This window comes from Aphis gossypii, chromosome 3 (assembly GCF_020184175.1).
Source record: "Aphis gossypii isolate Hap1 chromosome 3, ASM2018417v2, whole genome shotgun sequence".
Taxonomy (NCBI): Eukaryota; Metazoa; Arthropoda; class Insecta; order Hemiptera; family Aphididae; genus Aphis; species Aphis gossypii.
Genome location: NC_065532.1, coordinates 41,108,737 through 41,127,626, shown reverse-complemented (window position 1 = coordinate 41,127,626; position 18,890 = coordinate 41,108,737). Strand labels below are relative to the sequence as shown.

The following is an 18,890-nucleotide window of genomic DNA, read 5'->3' as shown; positions in this document are numbered from 1 at the left end:
TTTGTTCTAACGTTATTTACTGAGATAACAGACAAATAATAATTAAAATAAACGAATACCGATCATTGAACTATATGATAACACATAATATTATATAATGTTATCATACAGTTCAATAATACCGATATATGACTATATGAATGAATTATAATAGTAATTTGTTGTTGTATATACTTTTCTGGTTAATCTATAAGGTTTAGTAAACAAATCACTAACAAGAAACGATGTTTCGTCGAAACGTAAACTAAATTTGTTTTGTATTTCTAATTGTTTTTTTTTTCTTGTTTATACAACAATACTTTGTAATATTATATTACATATTTTATGATTTTTATTTATTTATTATTATATTGCATGATTTTTAAATTAAAAAAAAAAAAATTCTGTTATTTAATAATTTATTTAAACTCAGCGTATGAATCTTTTAAAGTTATAACCAACAATCTATTTAAATTTCTATTTAAAATTATTAACTTTCGTATGTACTTACTTGATCATATCTATTCGACAAGTTACTTATGTCAATGTCATGATTATGATGTATAATTAATTGTTTATTACGGTTGTGTTTAATGAACAATGTGAATAAAAAAAAAAAAAAACTAAAATTATAGTTAGTTTTAATTTATCTTTATATGAATGCTATTTTTATTTCATATTTTTTATTAATATTGCACTTCATAATTCATTACTTTTTGAAAACATTTACCCTATACCTACATCCTCTAAATATTTTATACTCACAAATAGCTCATAATAAGTATAGGTATATACTTTTTGGTTCCATGACAAAATATCCCTAAACCAAAAAATGTTCCATGACGAAATATCCCACGAAAAAATATTCCGGTCAAAATCTTCCATGACAAACTATCCCGCTTAAATAATAATAAACTCAATATTTTAACCTTTATTTTAAAAGTTGTGATTTAAAGGAATAATCGTACTTTATCTAAAGTGAATGTGTATTATTCGTTATTCTAAAATGGTATAGAGAGTAATTTTGTATCATTTCCGTGTCGTGAGCATTAAACATTCTTAAATTAAATTATTAAACTATTTTATTGTTTAATTAAAAGATGCTAGAAATTATAAAAAGCCAAAAAGACAATAATTTACTAATATTTGAAGGATATTCATTCAGTACATACCTACCGAAAAAATATTTGGTGTTGTACTGAGTACAAAAGTAAAAATTGTTTGACAAGATGTTACACAACCACAGACGACTTATCAGGTTTGTTGATTTACAAATTTATAATTAATTACTATAGGACGCGGATAAGTCACATACTAACCAGGCTCGATCTATGGAGAGGGGGCAGAGGGGTCGCGTCTCCAAGACTAACATCGTTATTGAGCCTCCAGATAAAACCTAAGAATCCTATATTTCAAATTTTCAATGTAATAAAAAATATAACTACCAAGGTAAGTGAAGTACATCTATATAATATTAATTGGATTCTATCATACCGATGAGTTTAATTGTCCTTAGGATTTAAGTAGATAAGTTAAAAATAATTATTAGTTTATAGTAATAATAATAATAAAAAAAATTGAGTCGAGTATAAAACAATCAGATAATTTATAATTTATGCGTACAAATTATTCAATATCTTTAAAATAGTAAATTTATTTTTAAGGATTTAAGAGTTGTTTACAACTATAATAATTAGTTATATATACACACGTTATATGTATGTCTATATATATATATAGCAATGAAAGAAAAGCACTTTTACCTTTTGACTATAGACAGTAGACACAAATATATTCATATCATATAAGAATACATATTATAATCTATAGATATATTAGTGGATGTACTTTGGCAGCTACTCCGTGTAAAGGTCAAGCCATCAAGGTGTGTACACAATATTATATATGTACACATCTATATATTACACATCTATACTTAATGGCCAAATTATTCCTCTGACGATTCTCGAACTTGACCTATATATATATTACAATTACATTACAATAATATGTCTAGTATATTGTTTTTATACTATAATACGTTACATATATATTATATTCTATTTATAAATACATTATATTATTATAGAATTAATTTAACTACATTTTTAATATATTGTATAAATTAATAATAACCATTAATATTTTTAAATCAAACAGTTAATTTAAATAATATAATTTATAAAGTTTTTTGAATAATTTTTACTATAAATTTTTTTTTCGACTATTTAAAAATAATTTATTTAATATTTAATAAGAAAAAATATTTTGTGAGATACCTACATCATCTTCAATTCATTCTCAAATTGACTTTTATATACAATTTGCAGGTATACGGCACTGAAAACTGATAGATTATTGATACGTGGTATCTGATAGACAGGGCCGGCCTTAGGATTTTTTGCTGCCCTAGGCAATATTAACATTTTTGTATACTAAATAATATATAATAATTAAATCGATTTCGTCCATTCGAAATTTGACGACCCTATATACTAGTACCGCCCTAGGCAGCTCAGGCAGTTGCCTATTTTGATACCGCATTGGGCCGGTCCTGTTGATAGAAATCTGTGGATAGTGGATTATTTATGAATTAAATAAATATACAGCATTGAATAAATAACAATCATAGAATTTTACATATATAACTTTAATAAGACGTATAATAATTAATAATTATAATTAAATATGTTGTGATGAGATGACATGCACACTAAAAATGTATAACCTATATTATATACTTGTTATATCATTGATTATAGAATAAAATATTAAGTACAAAAAAATAAAAATAAAAACTACGAAATGGATAAACATTTTCTCTATTGGCTATTGCAGTTAAAATTTGGTAAATCTACTAAATCTAGTCTATACCTAGTGTATCAATAATGTGAAATACTCCCGCACAAATCAGTTTTTATACTAATCATAATATAAAATTGAAAAATAAATTAATTTTTCGTAAAAACATAAATAATTATTTATTACTTTCTGGTTACATATGGTATGACGTATTAGTAATATTTATTGTGGCTATAGTGTGATGCTAAGAAAACATGGGCTTATCGTTTTTTTTGTCATTGTCGCATACCTGTCTAGAAATATGATTTATTTGTCTTCAGTAATAAATACTAATAATAATAATTTTAATTCATGCAACGCTACCTATCGGCAGCTATTATAAATAAAATTTTAATTACCGAAAATATCTATGCCATTGTCTATTGCTTATCTGTTTATAGTGTTTATACTTTATTCTTATTAATGATTTTTAGACTTTAGAAATTAGAATAAGAAAATTTGAATTTTCAAAAGAAATATTTCTCTATTTTTGTTGAGAAATAGGTTTTATATAAATCTATGTATTTTTAGGGAAATGAGAATAAGTTTATAGCAACTTAAAAGTTTAATTTTATAGACTTAGGTATTATAATATAAATTTTAATGATTTGAAGAACAGATTATATAAAATAGGTATTTAAGTAGGTACATTATTTTAAACGACAATTTATCATTTTAACCTTGGATTATCTTTTTCAATAATCCTGCAGTGTTTCCAACTTTTAAATTATGTACCTATAATGAATAATACATTTTATGCAGTTGCTAACCCCTTGATTATGTTATAATAAATACTAATTCCATTCAAAAACGTATTTTCGTTCAAATATTCGTCGTGATCGTGTAAAAGCACAGGTGTATACATCATTGGAGAGAATCCAATTGCAGGAATTCCAATCTGTAAACAAAAGCATAATATATATACGACAATACGGCGTGTATATTATATATAATTTAACTATTATTCTAAAGTTTTTGTACAGAAGAATAAACTTAATAATTATTACTTGTATAATTATGTTTTTTCATTTATATTTTTTACTATTATTATTAATTAAAATTTGTTAGTTACTAGTCTGATGTGTCTGGAATCACCGGCTCCATAACAAATAGATGGTTTTAATTTTAACTTCCTGAAAAAAATATATAATACATTCAAAAACATTTTATATACAAACAAAAATTATAAATATACAGACGAAAATATATTTTAATATAAAAATATGGTACCAACTAATAAAGGCTAAAGTCTATAAAAACGTACTATTTTCAGAAGTCACCTACTCACCTCTGAAAGGTGTATTAACCCTATTATGGTTGATCAATATTAAATAAGATTGTATTAATACGATTGTAGTAACATCGGCAGGTAAACGAATGGAGTAATAGAGCAACATATTTTAGGATATCCCTGTAACTACTCCACTCCGCTCACCTAAACTTTAAATACTTTTAACTCATAAACTACTCATCCGAATTTCGATTTTTAAGTATTAAAATACTTCAAAAAATATTCTGCTTCGGAATATTAAAAAAAATAAATGTATGTTATTATTCAAAGGATAAAAACTTAAAAATTATAATGATAAAATAATGTATACCTCTATATATATTTTTAATGTTATTTTATTAATTTATTTCAACTAAAAATAATGTAAAAATATTAATACATTTTTAAGTATAATGAGTGTTTGATAAAATAAACAATCTGCACTCTGCAGTGTATAATATTATTATAAATTTGAATATTTAATTTATTTATAACTTTAAATATTAAATAATTGATTACCATCAATCGTGTATGTGTATTGTTATCTTAAATTGAATACATGATACATATTTAACACTTAGGTATATGAACATGCAATGATTGCATTAAAGCTCATAATCATATAAATGTTAATACCTAATGAATGTTGAACTTTTTACAGGATTCGATTAATATAAATTATAAAGTAAAACTTACATTTTATCACATTCACTTTTAAATTTTAACCACCAGGGATTTGAATCATCTAGTTTAGTGGGTATGGTCGGTTCATTTGTTTTGAAATTTTCTAGCCGTACACCCTCCCCAGCTTCGTGACACCATCCATTTATCATATCTTCTATAGCACGACGATCTGTGCCTATAGCCAACCGAACATCGAAACCAGCAGAAAACTCTGAGGGTACAACGTTTAGTTGACATCCCCCATCCAACATTGTCATGTTTACAGATGTAATATCTCCGACATCCATACCTTGGGACAATTTTAACTTTTCCTCAGTCCTCCAGTTTAATATTTTATTTACCACGAATAACAATTTTTCAGCAGCCGTATTATCATGAAGTAGTGAGGCGTGACCTGAATTCCCAGTGCTTCGAATGAAAAACTCTATTCAATAATTTAAATAAAATTATATTTTTTTTAATGTAAAATTTCTATTTTATCGTGTATAGATATAGGTAATAGTGTAAAATATACTAACGCCAAATTGTTCTTTCGCCGTAATACAAAGGAATAACATCGTCTATAGTTGCCGAGCCTTCATCTAATGTAAATCCAATATTCATAGAACGAAATTCATTTGTCTTAACAAAATGGGCCATACCTAAAATTCCTCCTATTTCTTCATCTTCAATATATGACAAAATATTATTATAATTATTTTTGATTACTTATTATTCAGATACCAAAATATAGACATACCAGGCATGAAAGAAACGTGAATGGTCCTATCAAGAGTTAAGTTATTATTTTTTAATCTTCTTATTGCCTCTAAATATTGTATACCAACGCATTTCATATCTTGTGTTCCTCTAGCATATATGTTTCCTTGTTCATCTTTGTAAGCTAAAAAAGGATCATACGTCCATTTTTCCTAGAAATTAGTAATATTCAATATTCATTCATTTATTTATTAAAAACAGTAAACCCAATACAAATGCGCATGTAATAAATTAAAAATATGACATAATTGTATAATAATTAACAAATGTTAATAGGTACTAAAATGCCATAATTTAAATATTATTAATGAATAATATTCAAATTGTTTATAAAGCCCCCCCTCACATTGACTATTCACATAATAATTACAAACAGCTAGTTAAAAGATCAATAATTTTTAGAATACTTTGTGCCAGAGGGCTGAATGCATTGTGCATATTATACAGCATAAACAAGTAAATATATTTGTTTGCTTATTACAATATCATAAAATTGTGAGGGCTCTGACTTTGTGGAGGCCTCTGGGTTACAGTCCATTCAGCCCTCCCCTAAATCCGACTTTGATAGATAATGAGATAAAAGAAAAACAGAAAAACAGAGAGAGAGGCCTCCTAGTGGAGATACTTCATCGTGAATATAAATTTATGATAGAGATACTAAAAATTATTATACTTAACAATAATAACTAAAATAAAAACTTTTCCTTTTTAATATTTACGTACACCTAAAAACGTTTAGTTGAGTTAGTAGTTTAGTGTACCTACTCGATAAACTGGCACGACGTCCATATGAGATGTAAGCAACACAGATTGTAATTCAGGTTTTTCTCCTTGAAATGTAATTATAACTACCGGTTTTTTTGGTGCCATATAGTAAATTTTAAATGGTAGCCCTATACTTTCAGCTTGGAACTGTAGAAATTTTACACATTCACCTGTATATTAAAGATAATAAATTATCTAAAAAATAGTTTCAAGATGTATACATTTTTTTTATATTTATAAATATTATTTATTTATACATTTAAAATCCTGTTAACTTCGAATTAACTTTGTTATTTAAAACTTTAAATGTAGGCAAGTTAGTTCGATATATGTATTATATTGGTATTATAGATGATTAGATGAAATGTATTATTAAAACTAAATGTTCAATAGCACTTTTTATTTATATAATAAGTACCTAGGTATATTCATTAAAAAAAAAATAGGTTATGTAGGTATATTATACTTGTGTCCAATCTACTCAATAGAACATTATAGTGTTGAATAATACTAGTTATACATACATTAGTTAGACAATATACACTGTTTTAAATTTTTTATATAAATTATAAGTGTCTAAAAAAAAATAATACTTAACTGTAATCAACATTGGGATGGACTGTGGGTATCTGTAAATATTTTCTAAAGATGGAAACAGCTTCATCCTCTTTATTTTTTGAAGACATTTTTGGAGATATAAAAATTGAGTTAGAATAATAAATTGAGTATATTAATTATTCAATGGTGCATTATACATACATTTTTGTAATACAACATTTTTAAATTACTAATATGTATTTATACCATGTATAGTTTTAAGTATAATTGTATATCATTTAGATTATCAGCTGTAAGCTGTTTATATAATGAATATAAATATATGTATAATATAGATAATAGATAATATAGTAACCGAAAAACAGAGAGAAGAGGCCTCTCAGTGGAGGTACCTACTTTATCGTGAATATAAATTTATAATAAATGCATTTAATATTATATATATATCATCTGTTGACCTAGATATACTTTAATCTATATTCTATATTATTAAGTGTGGACTTATATTTTAATTGGATACCCCATAAGACATAGCTATTAGTTATGATATGTTAAAGCCGTAATACTGTGATAGCCATAATTTTAAAACCAATAGTCAATATATAGGTATAATCTGTATTCTGTATTCTGTAATCATTGAATTATTTTTTTATTTTCAATAATTTTATTATTATTATTATTTTACGAATAAATGTTATAAGTAATATATTATAGCGTATAAGTTTATTTTATTACGATAAAAAATTCATAAGTATATGTATATATGTAGGTACTTAATAAATAATAATTTTTCACAACTATAATATGTAGATATTATTAAAATTGTTTTTAAACTCAATTTATTTTCATAATAAAACAAATTTAAAGTATAGAAATTTTGTAGATACTTATGAACCTGCTAGTAGATAGTTAAGATGTTTCCGCTAAGACCGGATTTGGCGAAATTCAACCCCTAAAGGGGTTAAAAAGGTAAAAATGGAAAATTTTATCAAGTAGATACAAATGGTACAATTTTTGTGTTTTGTTAATTTGTGCAGAGTTACCTTGTTAAAAAGATGTAAAAAAGGCAGTAAATGATTATTATTAGAAATTAGTGTTCGAGTGAATATAATTATATATGTATGTAAAATGTTGTAAATTTAAGTATATGTCGAAATAAGGATGACATTTTTGTCAAAAACAAATCATCTTTAGATGCCTCTGTAGATTTGTCAAAAACCATAGTACTGGCAGTAAATACTGGAAATTATTTGAATTACCACAAAAAAGTCAATCATTGAAAGATCAACACAGACATTAGATCTTAAAAAAACATCTTAAGAACAAGATGCAAGCTGGAAAACTGACCGGATTTAAGCTTCTACTTCAAAAATGGTTGAAACATCCAAAAAGCTAGTCATACGGCGTGAAACTGAACGCTTATATGGCAGTGCTCATATAGACGACAAATCGTCGTTCAATATAATTACGATAAAAAATGTGGTTATACTGAATGTATCCCGATGTCATGGTCGTCATTAGCTCAATAATTAATTTGTGATTGTGGTATTTTGAGGTTTACACTTGCGTTATAGATTAACAACGGCTTTAACAAATAACATAGATGCGTTTTTACGGACAATGAAGTGCTCGAGAACAGCTAGTAATATAATAAATGCAATATTTTTGAATTTTCAAGTAATTTCAATTATGGAATTATTTAAACTTCAATATTTTTGAACATTAATTTTTAAGTAATATCTATAAAAAAATGTATTTTTATAATATAAAATCTAAATTTCAGTAGAGAGGAGTTGAACCTTTGACCGGCGTAACCCCCTTGTGTACGTGACTGATAGAATATTTATATTGTTTTTTTATTTTTATTTTATTTTAATTCCAAGATGTTATATTATAACTGACTTACCCTGCCAGTTGCCACAGATATGATTGGAAGTATATTTATTAAATAACCTGAATGATATAACCTTATTATTTTTCTTAATAAAATGACACATAAATAAATGCATAGATATATTATATGTATAATGTATAGTAGTATAATAAATAATAATTATACTATTACTACTATTATAATTATAATAATAGTATAGTAATAGAACTATAATCTATAGGAAAAGTAGGTAATAAATAGTACAACCTACACATTTCTGGCTGATATAATATGTATTCACACAATTAACTGTAGTCATTAAGGCCCATCTTCAATATAGGTACTTTATATACTTATGCAGTGGAGTAAATTGGTCTCAATTTCTGGTAGTGCAGAGAAATATTTTAATTTCTGACTGCCTGGATATCATATAATTACCTTCGAGTCCTGATCACGTTATATATTAGTGGTAGACATCTGCAGAAGTTTTTATAAAACAAAGTCGTTTCAGTACGAAACATTAGAAATTATTAGTAAAAATACTTACATAAAATAAACAAATTGTACATATAGGCACTAACTAGACTAATATTTATAATTTATTTATAGTATTGAGTATTGTAAAATAAATATAACTAGATAGGTATTTAATAATTGTTTACAATATAAGTTTATTGTTTATTAGTTTATTAAACTAATACATTTTTAAGCTGAAATGTTGGTAAACTAACCGATAAGTCAACAAAAAATTGCTTAATTGAATCATAGTTTTAAATAAGTTATGAGATATGACAGTAAAATATCAAATTAAAATTTGGTAATATGATCATTATTCATTGACCAATTTGAATAATTTACATTGGGAAAGTAATAATTGTAGATTTAATTAATAAAAAATCGGAAGACAAAATTTAGAAATTCAAACAGAAATTTAAAAATCAATTCGGTATATCGTGTAATGTAATAATAAATATATAACATAAAAAACAAATGAAAATGTAAAAATACGAATCCATGAATAATAAGAATTATACAAAAAAGAGGAAAGTAGGTAATCACTTTGCTGTAATGCTGTATGGTAGATGTTGAATGGACCTCATTGTGGAAGTCACTATATCATGTATTAAATATGAATTAATGATAAATCATTGTGTATGAAAAACAATTCTGTGTGAATATATGTTTGGTAGCCACTAGCTTATATATTAACTATACAATAAAGTATTAGTGGATAGTTTACAAAGCCAGAAGAAAAATACAATAAGGTCTAATTTGTTGAGAATTTTATGAAAATTAAATTAAAATTATTTGTCAGTGGACAAAAAATATTATTAATTTTTTTTTTTTATATAACATAATATTCATAAAATTTAAATTCAAAAGTATACATAAATTATAATATAGTGTCTTTATATAAGTTAAAATATTTTTAAAATTGCTCTTTTTAGCTTTTATTTACACAAATATATTATACAGTTATTTTCTCAAAATTCGTAAAATTTAAAGTAATGCTGTTAAGTCACTCGACATTTATATTTGTTAATCTCAACATTCTATTTATGGTACCTCTACGGCTCTACCAATTACCATAGTAATTAGTAGGTACTATAGGTACCATATTATAGCGAAAATCATGAATTCGAATTATTATTATAACAAGTAACAACATTAAATTCCAGAAAGATAATAATCATATTAATATTAAAATAATACTTGTATTTTTCAATATTGTATCATTAAAATTGTTTTTTTATTATATTTTAAATGTGACGGGACTTAAAATATTATACTCGTAGCAGTCATAAACCCGTGGCCTTTTGCCCATTTTTACCACCCAATTGTTATGTCACTGCGGCACTGCTAGTGCTAAGTATATTCAATATTTTTAAGTAGGTATATCGCTATAAATATAATTTATTTTGTTATCGGCAATACAGTTGTAGCCGGTAGGTCATATAATAAGATTTAGTAAGTTTTCATCGTGTGTACAAAATAAAACAGGTAGGTATAATAGGTATGTGATATAGTTTTCTAGTACCCACGAACGACATTTTTAAATCGCGACAAAAAAACCGAAATCGTAATCGTTCGCTTAGTTATCCGATTTCGTTCAAATTTGAACTCGTACATATATACCGGTACGTATATACCGTAGGTACGAAAAAACGGTTTTTCTAAATCGCTCGTATTTGTTATATTTTAATAATCAAAAGGCGCCAAACGGAAGTCGCGGGCGGTCGGCGATGACACGCGTTTTTAAACGTCTTTGACGTACGTCCATCGGACGGTGATCGAGATGGTCGTCCGATCGTACAGAGCGATTCGCACCGATCAACACACAACACTGTTCGCGTGTTTTGATCGACTGACCACCAGCAATCCGTACCGTTCGCGGAGTCCTCTTTTCGTGCCCGTAAAGAAAACGCGGACGTCTCTCATTCAGTGTCATCGTTCTCCATCCGCGTTTCGCTACACACACCGTCGCCGACGCCCGCGACGAACCGGAAGGAAATATGCGCACAGCCGGTGCGAAGCCAACGTGACGTAGGATTCGCATCACCGTGTCATCATCTAGCGGACCGGACGAAGAACGTCCGTCGCACGGCCACACGCTCTGACCGGCCGAGCCCGAAGCGCGGGCGCGCACGCGCACACTCGACAGAGCTTACACGCGCGCACACGCGACGATATCGGTGGCGGCGCGTCGGGCGTAGCGGCGACCAGCAGCGATCCGCGAAGACAAGACTCGGCGGCGGCGGCGACGGCGGCGGCGTGCCCTGTTCCTGTAATCTTGTTATTGATCGTTTATTGTTGCGCGTTTGTTGTGACCGACACCGCTCCTAGCAACGGGAGAGAAGCCGTAGCCATAGTCACCATGAACGCCTTTTTCCGTCAACAATTCAGGTGAACGATTAAAACGAACAAAAAACAAATATAACATAATAAATAAACAACGACGACAGACAAAAAAAAATAATGCGTTTATGTTTGGTTAGTCGGTCGTACACACACTCGGCGTTCTCGACTAACAGAACGTAACTGACGTTTAGTCAAAAAAATGTCGTTTCCGTCCTAACAACAAAACCAATAGTAACCGTTGTGTGTTTGTGTGTGTGTGTGTGCGCGCGTGTCTATACTCGTCTATACCTACGTTCTCGTACGCGTGTATGTGTGTGTGTGTGTGTGTATTCGCAGGTATACATCGCTGACGTTCCATCCCGATCGACGACACCTATGAAGAAACGCTTCCGTGAGAGTCGTCCGAAAATCGAACAGTAAGTGTTTTGTTCCGTTTTTTTTTTTAACATGAACGCGCTACCGCTAGACTATGATGCTTGCGCGTTTTCCACCGACGGCCGGTACGTGGCGTCCGCCGTTCACAACCGTCTGATTGTCAAGACACAACCGTTTGCCGGTCCGCACGTCGTGGCCACAGCTGCTCATGCCATTGACGGTCTGCAATGGAACCCGGCGTCTAATCTCATACTGTGCACAGAGTTCGGCAAAGGTGTGGTACAGGTGTACGACGTGCGTGCTGAAAAATGGATACGTACCCTTAGATGTGGCTATTTCAAGTTTGTTGCTGCCGAATGGATAGGCCGTGACAACGTTTTGCTGACGCTTGAATTCCATATGGCTTTGGCTGTGTTTGATCTGTTAAAAAACTCCATTGTATATATTGAAATCCCCAAACCCATTTGGCCTTGTGCGGTCTTTGATGGCGATGGAACACATATGTTTGTTGTCTCCAAGATAAATGGTTATGAGAAATTGCTAATGATGAGTTCTCGAAGTTTGGATAGAATCATTTACATTCAAGACATAATAGGACCTTGTAATAGTCTGAACAAATCTCCAGATAACCGTTTCATCTGTGTTTTTAACAATACAAAATTAGCAATTCTCGATTTCCTCTCTGGTAATGTTATTGGTTCCGTTGAATGTATTTCATTAAACACTGTGAGTTGGGCACCTAATAGTAAATACTTAGCTTTGGGATGTTCCTTGGGTGACATTGTTGTTCTAGATTCTTCTAATGAGTTTAATGTAGAATTTAAATTGTCCCATTCTTCATTTAATGAAAAATATGATTTTTTCGTTGAATCCGCTGGAGTATTAATCAAAACAAACCCTTCAAAAACCTTAATCAATAATGTTTCAACAAAAATATGTTTTATTGTTTGGAGTTTTAATTGTACTTATTTGAGTACTTGTGAAGTAAATTCAAAATTTCTTTTTATTTGGGAGAAATATAGATTGATATGCATAGTAGAATTATCAAAAAAAATTAAAAAAATGCAGTGGTGTCCATCAGAAAACAAACTGTGTGTAGCTTATGGCACAGATTTAATATTTTTTTGGACTGAAGGACAAACTCCTAAATTACAGACTTCACCAAAGCTTGTTGATGGTACAAGTTTATTAGTTTCAAACATATCTTGGTCGTTTAATAATAGAGATATAATTTTAAGTAATGGGAAAAAATATTTATTATTCACAACTTAATATAAACAAATTATAATATACCTACTAAATAATTATAACTTTGTTAATATTTTTAAATATTGTATAGTCATTATAAGATTATATTTTCAACACCTAAGTAGTTAGTACTTAAAATCATAAAATTTAGTTTTTAAATTATTATTATGCTTTAAAAACTTAATTTAAATAAATGTCTTAAGTTTTTATGCATGTATTTATTAATTTTTTATTGAACATTTATTATTTTTTTTTAGTTAGGTTATTTAAAATAAATATATAAACTTTTTTATGTTTAAGTTAATGTTTTAAGTAAAATAGTAAAATAATATGTGTATAAATAAATTATAATTATAATTATACATTATTTTTATATTCTGATCATGAATAAAAATAAATATAAGAAAAATCATTGTACTTTTAACACAGATTAAATCTTATTAGATTGTGTTGATATGAATATCAACACATGTCTTTTGCCTGGGGTTTATCTACAAATTGTAAAATACTTTTTTGTTATACTATGTCACTATGATGACATAATGACTTGTTAATATTATGATGAACTGCCAATAATATATAATCATAATTCAAATTTTGTTACACTTGATTTTATCAGTTGCTATGGTAACATTATTTGTTTCTGTGATGATCATGTTAATAAAATATTATTATTATTATTATTATTATTATTTCCTTGCGATTCAAAAAACACGTTCATGATCCTATATTTTTCATAAAAAGGAAAATCCTTTATCATTTATTAATTCTATTTGCTTTCTGCTGTTTTAATAAAATATAGTTTACCAGTTTTATTAAATTATACAATTTAATATTATTTTTTAATATTTTGTATATGTAGGTACCTTAATATTATATGTTTTGTTATATTAAACAATAATAAAATAATAATAATAATGTGTTTTAATTGTATAATATTGGTTATCAAAAATTCTTTAAGTATTTAATAAATATGAATTTAAATGTTTTAAATTGTTTATTTTATTTGTAGTTTTTAATTTCATGTTCAAATTTTATTATTTTTATTTTTAAAAAAATATGAAATTAAATGTGTTTAGATAATTCCATGGCGACTTCTGTAAGGAGTGGTATCAAATTAGAAGGGTCAGCAGGTACTGGTTCCCAAATTAGTACTATAACTGTTGTAACGGCTGGTGGTGTTGGTCAAACTCTTGTTGTACAACCAGTACAACAAACTTCCGTAGTGCGTACATCCATTGATCAGGTACATAATTAATTTGTATGATTTTATGTATATTAATGTATTAAAAATATTTATTTATTTATATTTTCAGAATGTCAATAGTAATAGACAACTTGAAAATGCTATACTATGTGGAACTAGTCCAGTTCATGATGATGGATCTGATAAATCAATGGATGATGATGAACACCTAGATCATAAAGATAGGATTTCTTCTACAGTTACTGTTGATAATGGCCATTATATTGTGGCAGCATCAGGTTAGTTCAACAAAATCATTATATTAATATCATTTAAGAATTAATGGAGAATTTTTTTGTATGATAAATCTTATTAAAATTGAATAAAAAAATTTATCATATTCTTGTACATTATTAGTTCTCCATTTTTCATATAAAATACATATTATCATATATCATGATTATAAAATTACACGCTTACAATTAAGAAGGGACTCAAGGACGATCTTATACTTCCCTTACACCAGTACCAACGTTGGGTAAGACTTAGTGAAACATTTGTTTTAATTTTCATTTCAAGTATTTTGAGTTAAAATTACTAGTTTGTATTTTCTTAATTTTATTCTATTTTGTTTTAACTATCTGATGTACTTTTTATTTTGCTTAAAAGGCTCCTCATACTGGTGCAGAAGTTTTCATTTAAGTTAACCAATGTTCTCATGATTACTTATGTAAATATTCATACTAAATATTAGTATGTGGAGTCTATGTGGCTCCTGTGTTTATTTTAGCCAAATTTTTTATTAATAATTGATTACATTTATTTATTGTTTATTTATCATAGCTTAAATACCTGTTTGTTTTCTGTTTAGTTCCTGAAGCAGAGTCTGTTGGTTCTGATGATGTTGGCCATTCTACTTATGTACAGTATGTTGAAGGAACTGGTGAACAAGCAATTTTCACAAATGGACAAATGTAAATTTGTTATTATTAATTAGTATATATATATTTATATCTATTTAATTTTTAGGGCATACCCAGTTTATACTGTGGGTGAGAGTGGAACAATGTATCAGACTGGTCAAACCCATTATTATACTCCAAGCACAAATTCATATTCTCAAGTAAATAATATTTATACAAATCCTAGTTTATTTTTGTTATGAAATTTTTATGAATTTTTTTAACAGAATTATCCAAAAAGTCTACCAATTATATTCTTGTATTATACATATAATTAATGGTCAGGACTCTCTGGATCATTCCATACAATTAATTTTAATTATATAACTATAATAACATATTGAAATTAAAATATGTTCAATATGTTAAAGGTTACAAACACCTTAGGTCAACCAACATGTCAGGCACAAATTATAGGTAATGGGACCTATATTATACAACAGAATGTTGACAATGATCATACTATTATTGCTACCGCTCAAAGAGACAGCCCGAATTCTGCTATATCTTCGGTATAATAGTTTTGATAATATTGTGCCTCAGTGTGTTTAGTTTTATACATTGCCTAAATCTTTAATACGTTTTTGCATTTAACTTATAACAAAGTACGTTTAGTAATTTTTTATTTTTATTTTAGGATGTGTCATATCTTACAGTGAACGCTACTGAGTCTGGCACAACAAACACAAATATAGATCAACTAAATGGTGTCGAATCAGATGGAGGAATGCAAAACTCTGGTCTTATGCATGCAAACAGAATTTCTCCTGCAACTGTAAGTAGTTGATAAATTTTATTTGGAATGATAAATAACTCAATATTATATTGTTATGAAAGGTCAACTGGCTGATGGAAAATTATGAAATGGCTGAAGGAGTGTCATTACCTCGATCAACATTATATAATCATTATTTAACACATTGCTCGGAAACTAAAATTGATCCTGTAAATGCAGCTTCATTTGGTAAACTTATTCGATCTGTGTTTATGGGATTACGTACAAGACGTCTAGGAACTCGGTATGGAGTTGTGTTTTATTGTTTGATGACTAAATTATGTGATATATGAAACTAACAATTTTTTTTATTTTAGAGGAAATTCCAAGTATCATTATTATGGTATTAGAATTAAAGCTAGTTCATTATTAAATGACTTTTCCTCAGAAGAAAGTTTACCAGGACGAACAAATCAAAGTAGTAGTTCGAAAAAAATTAAGTTCATTAAAACTGAAGAACGAAACTGCAATCAATACACTACTAACAGTTCAGATTCTGCTAATTGTTCACAAAACAGTATTCCATCTTCTCCTCAAGCACAAAACCAAGAATATTTAGGTGATGGTGCTAATGCTGTACCAGAATTTCCTGATATTATATTGGATGAAATACAATTGGATGATAATTGTACTTTAGAAGATGTAGATACATTCAAAAATTTGTACCGTGAACATTATGAAGTACTAAATTCTTTTCAATTTGAAACTTATTTTTTTTTATTTAAATAATATTGTTTTTATAGGCGTTTTTAGGTGCTATATTAAACTTAGAATTTGGTACAGTTGAGTCTCTTTGGCGTGAATTTTGGCGTAGTCAAGATAATAATAATGATGAATGTGAAGAAGAAAAATATTTGTCCAAAGAAAAATTATATTCATTATCTAAGTGCAAAACATTGCAGCTATTTGTGAAAACTGTTGATTTTCTATTTTATCAAAACTTGGTAAAAGTGTTAATTCCAGATGTTCTTCGGCCTGTTCCTGGTATGTATATTTTATGCATTTATGTTTTAAGATGTAACTTTTAATAAATTATTTATAGGAACATTAACACAAGCCATTAGAAATTTTTCCAAAGGCTTAGAGTCATGGCTTATATCTGCAATGCAGGGGTGTCCAGAAGAAATGATCTCAATTAAAGTTATTATTTTTATACCATTTCATTTAATCATTTATCATTACTATTATTATAATTTTTAATTTTAGGTGACTGCTGTTAGCGCCTTTGCACAAACTTTACGCAGATACACTTCGCTTAATCATCTTGCCCAAGCTGCGAGAGCTGTGCTTCAAAATTATACCCAAATAAATCAAATGCTTGCTGATTTGAATCGTGTGGACTTCCGTAATGTCCAAGAACAAGTAGGCAATTTTTGAAATGATTGTATTAAATATATAAAATATAGTTTTATTAAATCCATTAATTGTTAATAAAAAAGGCTTCTTGGGTATGCCAATGCGACTCAACATTAGTTCAACAATTGGAAACGGATTTTAAAAATACTTTACAACAACAAAATTCCTTAGAAGAATGGGCAACATGGTTAAAAAGTGTTGTTGATAATTGTTTGAAACAATATCGTGATACACCTAATTTCACAAAAGAAGCTAGACAGTTTTTATTAAAATGGTCATTTTATAGGTAAATATTCACTATTAGGATTCTTTAAAAATATTTAAACATACATTTATCTCAAATAACTTACATTCATACTTTTGTTACTTTTTACAGTTCAATGGTAATACGCGATTTAACTTTACGTTCAGCTGCTAGTTTTGGTTCGTTTCACCTAATACGCCTGCTCTATGATGAGTACATGTTTTATTTAATTGAACATGAAGTGGCTCTAGTCACAGGAGAAACACCAATTGCAGTAATGGGTTCAGGAGATGTAAGTATAGAACAATTATTTTAAATAACAAATACACTCTTTTTTCAATCACCGTAAATGATTAATTTTGTTATTGAATTACTCAATATATAATATATTTCAATAAATTCATGTTAAAATAATATGTATTAGACTATTAAAAATATTTTAAATAAAATTTCAGTTTTCGAGATTAAAATAGGTAGTTAATAAAAAGTGTAAATTATCACTTTAACTTTAACTTTATTACTTAGAGATTAACGATTATATCATTTATCATTATTCACAAAATATAGTTTATATAATTATTTATATAACAGGTAATATATGATTTTTTTTTTTTAGAAAACTATACCTACAGTTCTGATTGATTATGATTCCACTGAGTATACCAGTAACTGCAATGGAAAACGCATGAAAATGAACTAGTCGCCATGCCATAATATATATTTCATTTTTGGGCACATTATCACATAAAATTATTATAGTTATTGTTTGAACCAATTTTTTTTTTTTTTTTTGTTATTGTGCGCACTGCAATTTTTATTTTTATTTATACCTACCTACACTTTGTAGATGATGTTTTTATTTATTAATTCCCAAAGACTTAAATATTATCTACATTTTTTATATGACATTTTGTGCAATTATTTGTTTCTATTTTTTTTTTTTTCATTATTGATTTTGTAAATTGTAAAATGTTTGTTAAATTACATTCAACAGACATTTAATATTATGATTGGATTTTTGAGGCCTAAACAGCATTTGTGATGAAAATTGTTTTCAATTTTTTTTCTTGTTTATAATATATCTAAATACTTAATAATATTATATATTGTATTTTAACTTGTGTTTAATTGTGTTTTTTTGGTATTACAATTTTTC

At 27.6% G+C, this 18,890-nt stretch overlaps 3 protein-coding genes across 9 annotated transcripts; 2 read left to right on the top strand and 1 right to left on the bottom strand.

The window, feature by feature from the left end:
• Positions 1-2,610: 2,610 nt before the first annotated feature.
• LOC114123487 (aminoacylase-1-like) lies at positions 2,611-7,132 on the bottom strand. 3 transcript variants are annotated; one of them, XM_027986495.2, is made up of 7 exons: positions 6,897-7,131; positions 6,299-6,468; positions 5,514-5,685; positions 5,293-5,439; positions 4,787-5,198; positions 3,893-3,953; positions 2,611-3,718 (listed from the first exon to the last, which is right to left on the bottom strand). In XM_027986495.2, the coding sequence occupies exons 1-7, from the start codon at positions 6,982-6,984 to the stop codon at positions 3,575-3,577; spliced, it is 1,194 nt and encodes a 397-aa protein (XP_027842296.1). In that variant the 5' UTR covers positions 6,985-7,131; the 3' UTR covers positions 2,611-3,574. The 3 variants fall into 3 exon arrangements, with proteins under 3 accessions (XP_027842296.1, XP_027842297.1, XP_050060137.1); XM_050204180.1 differs by having other exon boundaries at positions 3,579-3,718; positions 3,828-3,953; positions 6,897-7,132; XM_027986496.2 differs by lacking the exon at positions 6,299-6,468 and having other exon boundaries at positions 6,897-7,124.
• A 3,949-nt stretch (positions 7,133-11,081) lies between these two features.
• On the top strand, positions 11,082-18,851 carry LOC114123431 (DNA-binding protein RFX2-like). 5 transcript variants are annotated; one of them, XM_027986394.2, is made up of 17 exons: positions 11,083-11,633; positions 11,925-12,004; positions 14,291-14,457; positions 14,528-14,696; positions 14,885-14,935; positions 15,269-15,371; positions 15,427-15,520; positions 15,731-15,871; positions 15,997-16,134; positions 16,197-16,378; positions 16,452-16,815; positions 16,878-17,118; positions 17,177-17,274; positions 17,341-17,496; positions 17,574-17,776; positions 17,867-18,026; positions 18,351-18,851. In XM_027986394.2, exons 3-17 carry the CDS (start codon positions 14,299-14,301, stop codon positions 18,432-18,434), a joined length of 2,343 nt encoding a protein of 780 aa, XP_027842195.1. In that variant the 5' UTR covers positions 11,083-11,633; positions 11,925-12,004; positions 14,291-14,298; the 3' UTR covers positions 18,435-18,851. The 5 variants fall into 5 exon arrangements, with proteins under 5 accessions (XP_027842199.1, XP_027842195.1, XP_027842197.1 ...); XM_027986396.2 differs by having other exon boundaries at positions 11,083-12,004; positions 14,888-14,935; XM_027986398.2 differs by lacking the exon at positions 15,731-15,871 and having other exon boundaries at positions 11,082-12,004.
• Positions 12,036-13,194, top strand: LOC114123426 (WD repeat-containing protein WRAP73-like). The gene is made up of 2 exons (XM_050203855.1): positions 12,036-13,140; positions 13,187-13,194. Exons 1-2 carry the CDS (start codon positions 12,036-12,038, stop codon positions 13,192-13,194), a joined length of 1,113 nt encoding a protein of 370 aa, XP_050059812.1.
• Positions 18,852-18,890: the final 39 nt, after the last annotated feature.

Excerpts from the sequence above, each read along its gene's own strand:
- LOC114123487 (XM_027986495.2), bottom strand. The coding sequence starts at position 6,984 with ATGTCTTCAAAAAATAAAGAGGATGAAGCTGTTTCCATCTTTAGAAAA. Across the intron at positions 6,469-6,896 it reads CCATCCCAATGTTGATTACA|GTGAATGTGTAAAATTTCTA; the intron begins GTTAAGTATTAT and ends TTTAATATACAG. Across the intron at positions 5,199-5,292 it reads CGGCGAAAGAACAATTTGGC|AGTTTTTCATTCGAAGCACT; the intron begins GTTAGTATATTT and ends ATTATTGAATAG.
- LOC114123426 (XM_050203855.1), top strand. The coding sequence starts at position 12,036 with ATGAACGCGCTACCGCTAGACTATGATGCTTGCGCGTTTTCCACCGAC.
- LOC114123431 (XM_027986394.2), top strand. The coding sequence starts at position 14,299 with ATGGCGACTTCTGTAAGGAGTGGTATCAAATTAGAAGGGTCAGCAGGT. Across the intron at positions 14,458-14,527 it reads TGCGTACATCCATTGATCAG|AATGTCAATAGTAATAGACA; the intron begins GTACATAATTAA and ends TTATATTTTCAG. Across the intron at positions 14,697-14,884 it reads TTATATTGTGGCAGCATCAG|AAGGGACTCAAGGACGATCT; the intron begins GTTAGTTCAACA and ends CTTACAATTAAG.